The sequence below is a fragment of the Megalobrama amblycephala genome, linkage group LG11 (assembly GCF_018812025.1).
Source record: "Megalobrama amblycephala isolate DHTTF-2021 linkage group LG11, ASM1881202v1, whole genome shotgun sequence".
In the NCBI taxonomy this organism is placed as follows: domain Eukaryota; kingdom Metazoa; phylum Chordata; class Actinopteri; order Cypriniformes; family Xenocyprididae; genus Megalobrama; species Megalobrama amblycephala.
In genome coordinates this window covers 29,733,929-29,749,498 of record NC_063054.1, presented here as the reverse complement: position 1 = coordinate 29,749,498, position 15,570 = coordinate 29,733,929, and the positions used below count along the sequence as shown (strand labels likewise).

Here is a 15,570-nt window from a genome sequence, read left to right as displayed (position 1 = left end):
GTAAGAGTTATTAAAGCTAGTTTTGATTTCAGAGTAATGCGTGCAGTGTGGATCAGAACCTACCTTGTGAAACTGAAATGCTTGTTATATTAGTGCAGTTTCCACGGTCAGGAAGAGCCCAAAATGATGTGTAATTATACTGGCTAATCATGCTAAAGAGCAGAAAAAACAAATGCAAATTATTTAATTGATTTGCTAAAACATGATTACTGCTTCAATTAGTTTATTCCTATTTGCATCTAGATCAGAAGGTATAAGTGTCTACTCACCAAGTCCTGGATGCGTTTTGCTCTTTGTAAGGGAAACAGGGGATATACTGGGTGACTGTGGGTCTGCTCTCTGGCCATCTGTAGTGGAACGGGAACTCCTCTGGCTGGCAGTTTTCTGAGGCAAAGCAATCAAACAGGGACAGGATTAAAAGGATTCAATTACAAACCTTTCTTTAAAGAAGAGCCACATGTTCTGACATTTTCCAGGCTATGTGCTTCCTTAAAGGTACACTCAGTACTTTTTTTCTCATTAAAATGGATTTACTCCTAAGACATGAAAATGTTTAAAATGATATTATGGCTTTGATAACTACAAACGTTTGCAGTGGCGTGATGCTACCTCCACGTCGCTAGGTATCGTGTAGGTTCAAGATGAATACCATATCAGCCATATTTTAGGAGGAGATCTTAATAATCATGTTTTTTTAAACAATATGCAAATGCAAAGGCTACTGAATTATTGAACACTGTGGATCATGCCATACCCATTAAATTCACAGACACACTGTCCAATATTAAGCCATTTCCAATTACAGGGGCACTTCTCAGCCTGTTCTCAATCTCTGCCTCGGTCAGACTTGCATCAGTGGTATTCTTATACACCAGCAGGGCCATGTAGGTTTGTCTAAGTAGAATGTAACACCACAACATTTTTTTAGACATCAAAAATACTGAAAACAAAACATTGTAAAACATGGTTACCATTGCATTAGTAAAAATAGATAAAAAAATAGATATAGATTGTTTTACCGAATCGTTGCGGCCCTTGAGAGAACAGTGTCAGGTTGGAGACTGAAAAGGGGATGAGAGCAAGATCGCTAACAGTCATCATTAGATAAAAGAAAGAGATGTTCATTTTCAATTAAAAAAGAACCCTACCTGACGCTATTAACATAAACTCTGTAGATCCAGTTCTGAAACGTTTGATTAAGCTGTAAAAATCACAGAAATGGATTAGTAAGCGGCAACATGTTCAGAAAGAGATATAATTGAGAGCTAATGCAGAAGAGGAAACCATGTTATATCGGTGCAATTTCAGAATTCATAAAATTATCAGTTATCATAATATCTATTAATAGAGACTTAAAATGAATTTGACAGTGAAACAAAAAAATATAGATATACCCATTGAGATATCATCATCTTAACATCCCTGGAGGTGTTTGCTTGTTCATCAATAACCACAAGGGATATTCTGTAGAAAATTTCCTCTGTAAAAGGAGAATACAGTATTTTTTATCAATCAAAACACAATTTATTAATTCACTTTTCTCCTGTGCTGCATAGCAGTACTCAAAAAAATCTTTGTAATTAACAATTTTGAAACATTTTAAATCAAATCTATCCAAAGTGTTGTAAAAACAAATTCAATATAGATGATTTGACAGTAAAAGAAAATCCCGCTTCATCATGCCAAGTTTTTTTTTTTTTTTTTTTTTGAGATCTACTGCTATGCTGCACTTCTATCACAAGATGGCTCTCATGTATCTTGAGTTGTTAGTGCTGGACTACTTTATAATGCATAACTACACCATGCCAAAACTTTCTTAGGAGACTCCAGATATAATAAAAAAATAAATAAATAATTATTTCCACAAATTGAAAATGTGAGAGAGCTTTCTAAGATAGCACAGTTCTCTCGTAAAATCATCAGAGTGCAAATTCTTCTTGAAAGTAAAGCTGAACTGTTCAATGTAAAAAATAAAAAAACTTCAGGTAGTCTCCTAAGAAGGAAGAATAATACAAATCTGGATAATTACAAGAGACCTATGCACTCAATTTGAGTGAGCGAATAACAGCCAGTATACGAAGAGAACTGAAACTCATTGATTATCAGAACTGGCTATGGTTAATATCTTACTACTTCTAGTAAATCACATGGAATCAAAAACAAAAATTTGCACACTGAGAAGACAGAGTGATTTTTCCCCCCTCAATTGAACAACCCATCATTCTACGATCACTTGGTCAGAAAGTCAGGATTCAGCAATAAAAGAAGCTATCTTTCTTTCTAAGTTCTAGATTGTTATTGGAAAACATACTGTTCCCGGTTGAAAGTCCACACAGACATGTAATATGAAAGGGAGCTTTACATGGACATGGGGCCAGTTCTGTAGTAGTTCCATTGGTGGCACCAGTGTGCACAGAGCCAAAACCTGCGCTGACTCCTTTGGTCGGGGTGTCGACTGTGCCATTTGAGGGGACAAAAGACTGGTCGTCAATAGCTGGAGACGGATGCGTCTCGCTATCTGTGGTGGCGGGCTGAACAACGAGCACATTGTGGTTGTGGCTGGAGGGGTTTGCTGATTCATTCTTGGCCCAAAATGGCTGCTTTGTTGTTGAGGAGTGGACATGTTTAGTGTCCAGCAGGTCTCGACTGTAACTGCTTGAGATGTCCATTGATTTGGAGGGTTGAAGGACTGGAATGGAAGCACTCCTTTCAAGTTCTGATGGCATGCTGCTTGTAAAGGTGGAGAATTGATGAAAAGCAGGGTTTGGTCGGGTTCGAGATGACAGATCTGCATAAGTCATAGTCATTTGCAAAGGAGGGGGAGTGTGTGGCAAGTTCACTGACAATGATTCAAATGTGTGTATATCTGTTCTAAACAATTCATAGGCTAAAATGGTGTTTGAATGGCTCACAATCTGCTCACCGGTCATGTTTGTGAAGTTACTATGTTGATCAGTAGAGTCATGTGTGCTGTTTTGGTTAAATGACTTAGAGACTTCTGATATATTTAGAGAAGAAGTTGTATTGAGAGACCATGTGGTAGTGGTGGCTTCAACATATGTGTGGGTTGGACTGCTTATTCGACTATATGCACCAGAAATAACAAATCCATCCTGATAAATCTCTCCTTCAGACTGAGAAGCAAAGACATCAGCAGGCTTTATGAAGTTAGAAATGTCCATTGTCTCTGATTGATATGTGAATTTGGTTTCATAAGGTGAGGCATCATCTGGTTCATTCTTACTTATCAAATTGAACAAAAGGGAGGGAAATATTTCAGATGATGAAATTTGGGAGCTCTCCCCGGAATAGCCCAACCACGTCGTAGTGACCATGCCATGTTCTGAGCCAGAGTCTAAAATGTTTTGGGAGGGCAAATTGAATGTGGGTGATATATCTATCATTTCCACTTTCATATGAGAGTCTGAATTAAGGGGTGAAGACTGAGAACCTCTCCATTCGTCTGTCAGGGCCACCACAGAACCGTATGGTAATTCTGAACTAGCGCTGACAGAAATATGAGGCATATGCGACAAGTCCCTCAGATCAGCCTCTGAAGGATTAACATCGCCTTGCCTGCTTAAGCCTCTGAAAAGGGTCTCTGGCAATCTGTTTACACGTGACGGCTCCAGCACCAGAGGTGAATCTAAATGGGACCCGCTGCCCACTATTGACGTAGAAATGCCGCTTTCGATGCCTGGATACAAAGTGAGAACTCTGGAAGTTGGGAATTGGCTGGAGTCAACAGCTTGCGGGTTTTCAGAGAGGATAAACTGATTGTTCATTGAGGGTAAAACCAGGTCAGTGTTGTTTTTGGCATCAGAGATAAAGAGACTTTGGGCTGAGCCAGGTGTCAGAGATGGGAAAACATCAGTGTGCGGCGAAGAAGACAACAGACTCGGTCTGATGGCCTCTGTCATTAAAGAGTCACTTTGAACCCCTGCAGTAGGCAATGAACTCAGAGGCTCAATAAGAGTGGCAGCGCTGCGGGTTGAATCCATAAGCAGTCCACTCACCGGCTCGACACTAAAAGAGGGAGAGAGAGAGGAGATAACAAGTGTCTCTGTTGTGAGGGGATAGCTGCCTTGCGGAGCGAGAGGGCTCGCTGCCAAAGGCGCTACGAGTAAAATAGTTTGATCAGGGAGATAGTCGAAAGAGCTCAATTGGGAGGTTGATGAAGAAAAGGAAGGGGTGGTATCGGTAAGACTATACTCATGTTCTGTCAGGCTTGTCCTGGCATAACCCTCTGCTAAAGTTTCTATCTGGTCATCTGTAACTGTTGTGGGCACGATGGTGGACTTTTTCTGACCGTGTTGAACATCTTTAAAAGTGTCCTTGGTGGCAGTTGCCTCAGCGAGGCCCCAGGGCACGGTGCTTGTTAGCTTTATATCCACAAGGTGTGTGGGCGACCACTCTGGCCATGCTGCTGTTTGGCCAGAGAGACTCTTGAGCTCAGGCTGGATCATTTGCACACCTGTTCCTCCCGGACTCATGACGGGAGAAGGGATAAGTGTCCAGTTGCTGTCTGTCTCGAGCTGCTCTGAGACCTGTGCCAACTCTGACACAGCCCAGGGTAAACTAAGGTCTGACTGACTGTGTAAATGTTCGTGTTTGCTAACAGCCTGTCTCACAGGTCCAAAAGTCGTGGTGTTGACAGTAGGCACACTTTCTATTTCTAAGAAGGACATGTTATGGGGGATGACAGTGGCCAAGCTTTCATCCAGGGAGTAGGTGGAATCAAAGTCAAACAGGCTGAAGACATCATCATCTAGGTCAATGTCGTAAAAAAACGCCTCTGGGCCAAAACCCGATGGGTAATCAAGTATCTCTGTGCTGTTCTTGTCACTATCACTCAGGACCAGTTGGGGAGCTAGCGGCTTATTCTTACGATTACTGAGTGACGCCACCTGGAAAGACTCAAAGTCTTCACTCTGATTGTGAGCATCTGGTTGCCATGGAGGCTTCACCTGGGAATAGGCTGGCCTCATGCTTGTAGAGTCTGTTTTCTTGGCAACAGAGGCAATAGTGGATGTTTTCAGCCAGTGGGATTCATTCGTCATGCTTATTGTCGGTTGGGCAGGCGGCTTGGTCAGATGGATGACGGGACGTTTGTGTGGCCGAGTGACGGCAGTCTCAACTTTCTTCCTCACGGGCCAGATGAGGGGTGTGGAGATGAAGCCGAGTGATGTTTTGGGGCCCCGGGGAGCAGGAGCAACAAGAGGCCTAGCAGGGGGAGAGCTAGTGGACGGAGTCTCAGCGCGAGGAGTAAACCGCAGTAGTGACCACAAAAATGCAGCCCTCTCTTTTTCTGCTCCAATTATTTAGCAGAGGATCCAGGAATTGGTAAAAATGAAGAGGTCAGAGCAGGCTATTATTTATCTTTGCAGATCACCATATACACCATATAACAGAACAAAACAATATACTGGAAAACATTCTGAAAAAAATCCCATTCAAAAAAACAATACAGAGGTTAGCATAAGAACAAATAAAGCACATAATCCAGGGGTCAATACCTAAATGAGGACTGTACAGAAAGCAAAATGAAGTTATACAGCAGAAACAAAGCTCAAAGATTTCAGGAAAACTGTCAGGAAGGCAATGCTAATATTAGCACAGAAGGAATGCTAGAAAGATAGTATTAGCATCACAAATAAGCCAATAATTAGTTCTAAATGGCCTGACAGTTAATATAAGGGACTAACAAATATAAAATAGATTACATTAAAGTACACAGGGTGCTACGCTGAATGTTAAAGAATAGTAGTTGAAATGTATTTTGAATATGTAGCTTTGCTAAAGAGCAAGAGAACAGTAGAGAACTGTAATAGCTGCCAGGAAAGGTTTTAGCTGAACACAGTTAGGGAATTTAAGAATATGCCATGAAAGAGAAGAGGGAAGATAAGTGTTTAAATAATTCTATGACCTGGAAGAAAAAAAAAAAAAAATCTTTCAAGATTTTGATAGATCCATACAGGAAGTAGAAGTAAAAAAAAAAAAACAAATTCACAGATTTAAGCTAAGCTAAACACAGTAGACACTTGACAAAATGGAGTTACAAAGGTGTTTATTCATCCAAATATATATATATATTTATTTTATTTTTTTTAACATTCTAGTAGATAATTAAGGTAATATTAGATCAATATATAAAAAATAAGAGGTATGAAGCCTTTCATCCGCACCCTGAAAATTTTCAGAGCAATAAACCAATCTTTTAATTCCCATTTCTATTTAGACAAGCTAGCCGCTCCCATTTTGCCCATACAAATGAAAGTTTAGCAGTGACATCCCCTGGTAAGCACAAGCAAGCCATGTATGATGTGAGATAACAGGTTTGGCTTACCATTGGTTTTGCTGTTGGACAGAGGTGAGTTAGTAGCAGCAGCTGCAGATGAAGGAATGGATTAAGTGACTGATGAATGCTTTAGGTAAATGAACAAATAGACAAGGGTCCTTATACTGACATGCATTTTCTTTATATTGATTGGTCATTTTTGTTTATTTTTAATTTCTTGCAGTTAAAGGTATTTGCCAAAACTTGTGCCATTACTTTATCCAATTAAAAAAAAAACTATAAAAATTATAGCATTAATTGTTGAAATGCTAATTTTATTTTTTACATATATCTACTCTTACAGTATATTAAATAAAGGTAAATCTGTTAACCAGGAATAATTAGAAACATATTGGCAAATACAATCAAATAGATCTAAAAGCAGATTGTAGGCAATATTAAACATCTGCGGTAATAAAATTGGTATTTGATCATATATCTTTTGCAGAAGTGATATCTTACCAGGGTTGATGAGTGGTGGGTTAGATTGGATTAAAGGTGATGTAGTTGGTACTAATGATGGCACACATAGACATGACAATGTTAAAAGTTTGGTTAGTATGGCAATATGAAACAGCATAAATGTATATTAATGGCTGAAAAGGTGAATTAAAATGAAAAGAAATCGGTGATTCAGTAACTGTTAGCTTACCAGTAGTTGTAGTTGTTGTTTTAGCACTAGTGGTGGGTGTGAGTAGAACTAGTGTTGGTATAAAGAGGCAGAGCCATGCACATGTATTAGTGAAGGTATTTATCATACCTCATTAAACAGAATATAAAACAATAGGAAACCTAGATATTTGCTTACCAGAAGTTGTGGTTAGAGGCATGCTAGAAGTAGTTGTGTATGAAAGAGTAGTAGTAATAGCTAAAGAAGAAAATAGAGAGATAATGAGCTCTACTGACATGCATCCATATTTAAAGTTCAATAACGAATAAATCTACTGGGTCATTCGCTTCATAACATTAATTTAAAAATGTAGATATACATTTAACTAGGAATATGTGGTTAAAAAAATTATGAATTATTTGATAGATGCCTTAGGCCAAAATTTCTGTCATCTTTTAAACATTATATGGATGAATAAATGATGACAAAATTGTCATTTTTGGGTAAACTACACCTTGTTATACAAAGTAATCTGCCTCGTTTGGCATATATTTAAATGAAGAAAATCAACTGAATTGTTACTACATTATTTGATGCCAGAACAAAAGAAAAAAAGATGAAAAGAGAGGGAATAAAGTACATTTAAACAGGAATTAATACTGCTTACAAACTTTTAAATCACCTGTAAACTACAATGATGTGACAGATATTAGCATTTCAACCAGACAGATTTACTTTAAAACAATCCTGCAGGATTAAATAAAAAACATTATGTGCCATATAAAGCAACCATTCTCTTTGGCATTATTTCAAATCTACTTTCAAACATTTTAAAAGTCATTAAATATTCTGGAACAATTCCACTGGCATTAATAAAACATCCTCTATTTCTAAATGGAACATTACTTTCGCAGCTAATAAGGATATTCTCCAAATAAGTTGACCACCACCTGCTCTGCATTAGGCAAAAGACATTACCCTCATGAAACAAAAGGAACACAGGCATAAAATGATGAGAAGGCAGAGGTGAACGCTTACCGTGGGTTGTTGCATTAGTAGGAATCATGTTAGTGGTGGCAATGGATGCGGTGGTAACAGTTAATGTTGCTGGTGGCAGGGATGGAAGAAGGGCACAGTGGCATTAAATGGAGGTTAGAATGAAACCAAAAAAGCAAGAACAACTTGTGGAGCAAATGAACAGTTGTGTGAATCACAAGCATAGCGTGAGATGAATATGGGAAAAAAAAAAAAAATAACCAGAAATGAAAAATCTGGCATTTTCTAAATATATTTAACAGTTTTTTACTTGCCCTTGCTTAAAAGTTTCATTGCCTTTATCATATTCTAACAATGTGCTGAAAAGGGAGATGTTCTCCTGCTAGTTCCTATGTTTTCCTCACAATTTTCTATCTGTTACTAGTCATTTTCTACCCAGGACACTGAATACTACATTGTGTATCATTAGAAATACACAGGTCAATCTGTCTTTTTTCACCTATGCTTTTTTCCCCTCAGATAGGACAGCCAGTTAAGTGTAATTAATCATCATGGAATTTCGAGGAGGCAATTACCTGTGATTGCCTAACCCCCAAAAAAGAGATATGCGCAGAAACTTCTTACTTTATATACACTGATAAACTAATATAGATTTCTCTGCATAGATGTTTTAGCTCCATGATATACTGTAGGCAAAACAAAACAACAACAAAAACTATGATGAAATATAGTTCAATGATGAGAAGAAAAGGTTAACAAAACATATCTAAACCTAGAAGACTAACTTTATTGAAAGAAGACTACAATCTCCAGGCATGAATGTGCCATTTTTGGGAATAAATATGATGCAAAGAAATTTTAGTAGACCAGTGGGAAAGAAGCAAAATGGTTAAAATAGGACAATGACCTTTAATGGAAATTACTTGAGAACATTAAGCCTGAGGATTCTCATGGCTCCCTACCGATGATGGACATTTATTGGCCACCGGTTCAGTTTAGGGGAGTCTTAATGAGCGGAAGGCAAGCTGTTTTTGTTTGGCATGCTTACACAAAACTAAAGGTCTAAGACTTGCAAATTAAGTATTATATTTCATTTTTCAGGAACGTTTTGGTTTTAATACATTTGTTTTTAAAAATAATAAATGAAATCAATAAGAGACAAATAAATATTTTTAATTAGCAAAGTTGTATAGATGCAATAAAAAAGGTAGTCTTTGATGAGAACTTTTTATAATGGGTCAACTAATTATCCAGGGAGAAAATACATGTTTTGAAGAATGTGTTCAGCATTAAAAGTTAATAAGGATATTTCTCTTCCTACCTGGGCAGCCAAGTCCGGGGGAGGCACAACCTGGGGTTTCCGGGGAAAGAGTTGCTATGGCAGTGCCTATGAAAGATTTGAAAATTAACATTTGACATTTTATAAATAAATGCATGATTGAAAAACAAACAAAATTCTCAAGTGAAACTAAAACTAAATTTATAAAAATATCTATAATATATATAAAATCTACTGACATACTGTACAAAGTCACAAAAATATATCAAAAATGAATTGAGCGGGCAGACTTAAAACACTGTCAAAAATATTAATTCTTTCTCTTTTACGTCCATAAATAGAATTTCAAGTCTAACTTAGGACAAAAATTGGATTGAAAAAGTGTCATAGATTTCCCAGCACTCCTGTGGGCTTTGACAATGGAATGTGACCTCAAAATGTCCAAGCTGAAACTTGAACATCAGCGACTCAAAGGTGGAATTTAATAATTCGCCACAGTTGAATGACAGAAATGTTCTACTGGCTGGTTTGATCCAGGCCCAGGAGTGCCACCTTTTCTCAACACAAATCCATTAGGGATGTGTGAAATACCAAATTGTATCTTGCTTTTCAGATCTTCCCAATTTATCTGCTAGTTTCTGACTGTCTAAACAACATGCTTGAATGCATGAAGCGACATCAAATCTTAAACATAATTTAAAAGCCAAGCAATCTACAAAAGGAAAAACTCAACTTGCAATGCAAATCTATTGGTTAAGCTTTAGTCAATGCAATCCTCATCAGAGCATATCTGAGCATACGGCACTGACCAAAAGTTCAGTCAATAAACCATTTGCACAGACCAAGATTTTGAAGGCTTTAATATTTTGACATTTTCAAATACAATATAAATCTGACTTAAGCTTTGAGGACAAGTCATTCGTGGAAAAACTCCAAAATGATTTGATTCAGGTGTCAAACTACACAGAAGAACTAATCCATAGCACCTCATAGGAATGAAGTAGCAGGATAACTTTAAGAGCTCTTAAATATATTAACAGAGACGTCACATTGAGGTGGCTGTCTAGCATTATAGCACTGAGTCTCTGATCATCTTGAAGTTCTGCGTTAAAAGGCAGGTTGAGGGGGAAAAAAAACCACAGAGCTGTTCTAAGGATGGGCTCCTCCAGTGCGTTTCCATGCAAGGTGGGATCGCCGTCACCCACTGGTCTTGTCAAAGGATGAGAGGGAAGCACATGAGTACCCAATGGAAAGAGAGGGGAGGGTAGCGTCTTAAAAGCATGCTTATTAGTGACAGCATTAGTTTTGCTCCGGGCTCAACTTCACGGGCCTCTTGACTTCATGCCAACATCACAAGCACAGCTGGTTGTAACTGAGCAAAGGAAATAGTTATGTGTCATAGGCTCCAGCGTCTAACTGTCTGCAGTTTGCTAAGGGGGTCTTACACTGCTCCTGTGAAGGTCAAGAAATGCTAGCTAAAAGCAAAACTGACCTGGAACAGACCTACCTACCAAAAAAAAAAAAAATCTACCAAAATGGCAAAATTAATGAATTTACATTTTCATTGACACCTCAGTCATTCCAAACATGACTTTCTTTAGTGAAGAACCAAAAAAGTGAATTTCTAAAAATATTCTGCAAAATGACAAAACAGCACGTTTAAAATATCATGGGGGCATCTTATTTGTGAAGGACTCATTTAGATCTTCTCAATGAAGAACATCTTGGTTCACAAAACCAGGCAAAATGATTCATTCAAGAAATAGACAGGTCCAGTTCTCAAGTTCAACCTAGTGACTAAAGGCCTGTTCACACCAAGAACGATAACTATAAAGATAATGATAAAGATATAATTCTAAAAATCATTCTAAATATAAAAGAAACGGCTTTCACACCACAGCTATAACGATAACTAACTATATAGAAACAATATCGTTGGGCTCACTTTCAGAATGATTTTTTTCCCCAGCTGTTGAACGATAAAACACTGACAGCCAATCAGAATCCGTTCTAATTTAAGGGCTCGTGCATTTAAAATGGCAGTTAACAGTGTAAAATAAAACTAGATAAAAAAGTTTGTCGAGACAAACTTTAAGTTGGCTTGAAAAAGCCGGTCCAGAAAGTTTGAAGCAGTTTTAAAAGTTTTCAGTTTGAAAGTTTCAGTTTTAGTTTAGTACTAGGGTGCTCTGTGTGGTTGCTAAGGTGTTGCTATGCGGTTGCTAGGGTACTCTGAGTGGTTGCTAAGATGTTGCTATGTGGTTGCTAGGGTACTCGGGGTGGATGCTAGGGTGTTGCTATGCGGTTGCTAGGGTACTCGGGATGGTTGCTAAGGTATTCTGGGTGGTTGCTAGGGTGTTGCTATGCAGTTGCTAAGGTACTCGGGGTGGTCGCTAGGGTGTTGCTATGCGGTTGCTAAGGTACTCAGGGTGGTCGCTATGGTGTTGCTATGTGGTTGCTAGGGTACTCGGGGGGTCGCTATGGTGTTGCTATGCGGTTGCTAGGGTACTCGGGGTGGTCACTGAGGTGTTGCTATGCGGTTGCTAGGGTACTCGGGGTCGTTGTTAGCGTGTTGCTAGATTTAGTTTGATAGATAGATAGATGATAGATAGATAGATTTAGTTTGATGGATAGATAGATTTAGTTTGATAGATAGATAGATAGATAGATAGATAGATAGATAGATAGATAGATAGATAGATAGATAGATAGATTTAGTTTGATGGATAGATGGATAGATAGATAGATTTAGTTTGATAGATAGATAGATAGATAGATAGATAGATAGATAGATAGATAGATAGATAGATTTAGTTTGATGGATAGATGGATAGATAGATTTAGTTTGATGGATAGATAGATAGATAGATAGATAGATAGATAGATAGATAGATAGATTTAGTTTGATAGATAGATAGATAGATAGATAGATAGATAGATAGATAGATAGATAGATAGATAGATAGATAGATAGATAGATGAGTTTATGAGTTTGAATGGATTAGAAATAGTACATAGAATGGCACTTGAGTCTAATTGAGTTTTTGAGTCTAATGGGCATCCGTAGTTTAAATTTGAATTTTGACAGTTGGAGTTTGAACAGTCTTTTGGCTCATTTGAACATTCCGTCAATGAAAGTCAATGGGATTTTTCCGAGCTTTAACAGTCTTTTTTAGGAAAACTGTAAGTCGGATCAGTTAGAAAAGATATAGCACACTAAGTCAGAACAGTCTGAAGATCTGACCCAAGTTTGGAGTATGTAGAGTTAAAGCTCTAGGAAGAGTTAGAGTTGGAAAATTTAGTCTCAGAAGAAAATAGCATAACAGTAAGTTGGCTTTTTCAAGCCAACGTAATTACCTCAGGTGTCCAGCTCTAGTTTTGACAACATTGTCTTGCTTCCTTTGAATTTGCAGTGAAAAAGACTAGGTGTTGTTTTTATCCCACTATATTTACTATACTTTGTTAGATTAGATATTATTAGATTTGTATATTAGATTTGTTAGATTAGATCGATTACACTAGCTATTCACTCGAAACATAGCATGCTGAGGACATCTGCTGGTTAAAGCTGTGTAAATGCAACAAGAACAGCAAAAACATGTTGTACACACTTTGAAACCGCAGCGCGTGAGCTTACAATAAACAGACCGTTATTGTTCATTGTGTGGACACAAATAAAGTTATCGTTCTTATTATTGTTCTTGGTGTGAACAGGCCTTTAATCCAGTCAAAATAGTTGACAGCTCACTGGAGGAGATGTTTATCAGTAAAAAAAAAAGACTTAAAATTTGGACTATTCATCAGAACAACAGCCTTGTGGGCAGCGCTCCGACATATGGCACATCTGTGCTTCAAGCGTCCCATACTTGGAATTTGTGCTCCGCATTTCACCCATCCAAGTGCACACACACCCGGAACAGTGGGCAGACGTTTTTGCTGCGGCGCCCAGGGAGCGATTGGCGGTTAGGTGACTTACTCAAGGGCACCTCAGTTGTGGGTAATGAGCGTGGAAGAGAGCTCTGTTCATTCACTTCCCTCTCTTACATTTCCTGCCGGTACCGAGACTCGAAACCATGACTTTCGGGTTACAAGTCCCCATTGCTTCCTGACTCATCTACACTATCCTATCAAATAGAGGCATAAAAGGCCAAAAATAGGCTATAACTTAAAAAAAGTGGACTATTCATCACACAAAGCTTAACATACTGACTTCAGATGTGCTGATGCAGACCTGAACTGTGAATTTGAATCATATGGACTGCTTTTATGATAATTCTTATGGAGCATTTGTGTCCTTTATGAAGCTTGAGGCTTCAGTCTCAGTTCAGTTCACAGCCTTATTCAAAATTTTTGTGCTCTTCAAAGCAAGTAGCCACAGAAAGTCATGGCAGTTTGGAATGACATGACAGTTAATAAAGCAAAAAACATCTTCAGGTACAGAAAAAGGTTGAAGCGTTGACATTCACAGTTAAAAGCAAGCAAATGACACACATATTAGGCATGTTAGCAGTACACTCACCACTAGTTGAAGCTGTTAAGTGAATGCAATTTGGGTAACAGACTGCAAAAAAAGACGAGAAATTAGTTGCTTTTCCAAACTACAGTTAGCATAAGCAGTTCATTCAATTCAAGTGAAATGGCATAGTGGTATAAGTTGCATACAATAAACATGAAAACATGAAATATGTCCACATTGAAAATCTTGGATTCAAAATTCAATTTAAATTGTGAACCATATGGATTATCAAAAAAACAAAACAAACAAAAAAGGAGTTTTATGACAAAAAATAAAGAAGTATTTCAGATTGTTCACCATAGTTTAAAAAAATTGCTTAAAAAAGAGCTAATTTTTAATCAAGATAATCATTCTCAAAACATGCTGATCTTCAAGTTTTTACACAGAGCAAAAGGGGCACATGCTTATTTTTCAATACAACTTTTCACTCAAATTGTTATGCTAAAAAAAATTGGTAATGAAAAAAAACAAGCATTTTCACATGGACTCAGACCTTTGAAGCAAACTGTATATTAACATAAAAAGACATTGTGTTGCTAATGATTTGCATATGATCTGTTATCTAAAGGAACTCTGAAGAGGAATCAGTGTTCTCTCTGTTCTTACATGCTCCTGACAGGGATCTCTATATAGGCGATTTAACAGGTTATCCGGAGAAAATACTTCCAAGACTAACACAGACCAAATGTTCACACAGGACATATGGCTTTATCTTTCGTAAAGAACAGAAAGTTAGTGAGTTAATGCTTTTGACCTGAGGCACCATAGTTTAAAGCGACACTTTTTTCCATGGGCTGCTGACCCAAGCTCTGCTGGGCATCTAGAGTTTCAGGAACCAAACTAAGTGGAAGAAAGCAGTCCCTGGTGAAGCTTGTTATGCATGTGAGTCATGCCTGCCTTTGCTATTCCACCCAAAGCTCATTCCTCTGCGCTGGGAGTTAAAGGGCATTTGAAGGACTTTAAAAGTGCTGTCTTGGGTAGTGGGATGAGATTGGTTCTCAAGATTCTTTCTGCATTTTTTCAGAAAATGCACCGGGAATGGTCAAACTAAGGCCCATTCAAACCTGGCATTAACACCCATTTGTATCCAGAAAGTCTGGAAATCCTTTGCCTGGATTGCATTTACACCTTGCATGCCAAAGTGTTTCCAGTATGATATACTGGATGAAAAACATACAGCAGAAACTTGTCCAAGCAAGATGAATATCAGCACTTAGATATTAATTGCATGGTTATGTGCACATGACAAAACAACATTAACATGCACAAGTCTTTGATCACCAATGAATGTGGTTTTAATGAATTTTGGGTGCATTCATATGCTTGTTGTGATCACAGGACAGGCAAAGCCTTCTCTGTTAGTGTAAAAAAAAAAATAAATAAATGCATTTTCCCTTTCTTTCTTATGTATCTGTATTTGCTTATGTTTTTTCAAATGCTTTCTACTCCTGAATTTTATCTATTATGCACTTCTCTGTTTTTAGGATGTTAGGATTTTTTTAAAAAGTGAAATTAATCTAAAATTACTACAAAAGACAAATCTAATTTAAAATTGTCAGATTCATCAGACAAATTAATTGTTCTACTTGTTGTTGATGTGCACAGTTGATGTCACGTATAAAAAGTGTTGGGGAAAGTTATAGTAAAGTTATGGGAATGTTATACAAACTAAAAACTAATGTTCTAATTCTGTTAAGAAACTTCTTGTTATGAGAATGTTAGAGTAACGTTAAACACACCAAAAACTATTGTTCTGGGAACGTTAGATTAACGTTACAATAACGTTCTGGGAACCAAATACTAATGTTCTGGGAACGTTAGATTAACGTTAGAAT

At 37.6% G+C, this 15,570-nt stretch overlaps 1 protein-coding gene across 21 annotated transcripts in view; it reads right to left on the bottom strand.

The window, feature by feature from the left end:
• The window catches only part of adgrg6 (adhesion G protein-coupled receptor G6), a 49,485-nt gene that overhangs the window by 14,209 nt on the left and 19,706 nt on the right, over positions 1-15,570 (bottom strand). For 10 of the 21 annotated variants that reach the window (XM_048207336.1, XM_048207345.1, XM_048207347.1 and 7 more), the window contains 13 exons: positions 13,739-13,780; positions 9,265-9,330; positions 7,986-8,054; positions 7,146-7,205; positions 6,990-7,037; positions 6,800-6,850; positions 6,347-6,388; positions 1,395-1,480; positions 1,149-1,201; positions 1,020-1,061; positions 755-894; positions 270-384; positions 64-152 (listed from right to left, as the gene is read on the bottom strand). In XM_048207336.1, the coding sequence (XP_048063293.1) occupies positions 64-152; positions 270-384; positions 755-894; positions 1,020-1,061; positions 1,149-1,201; positions 1,395-1,480; positions 6,347-6,388; positions 6,800-6,850; positions 6,990-7,037; positions 7,146-7,205; positions 7,986-8,054; positions 9,265-9,330; positions 13,739-13,780 (903 nt within the window). The remainder of the gene's footprint in view (positions 1-63; positions 153-269; positions 385-754; positions 895-1,019; positions 1,062-1,148; positions 1,202-1,394; positions 1,481-6,346; positions 6,389-6,799; positions 6,851-6,989; positions 7,038-7,145; positions 7,206-7,985; positions 8,055-9,264; positions 9,331-13,738; positions 13,781-15,570) is intronic. The other 11 variants (XM_048207341.1, XM_048207355.1, XM_048207351.1 and 8 more) reach the window with 8 other exon arrangements.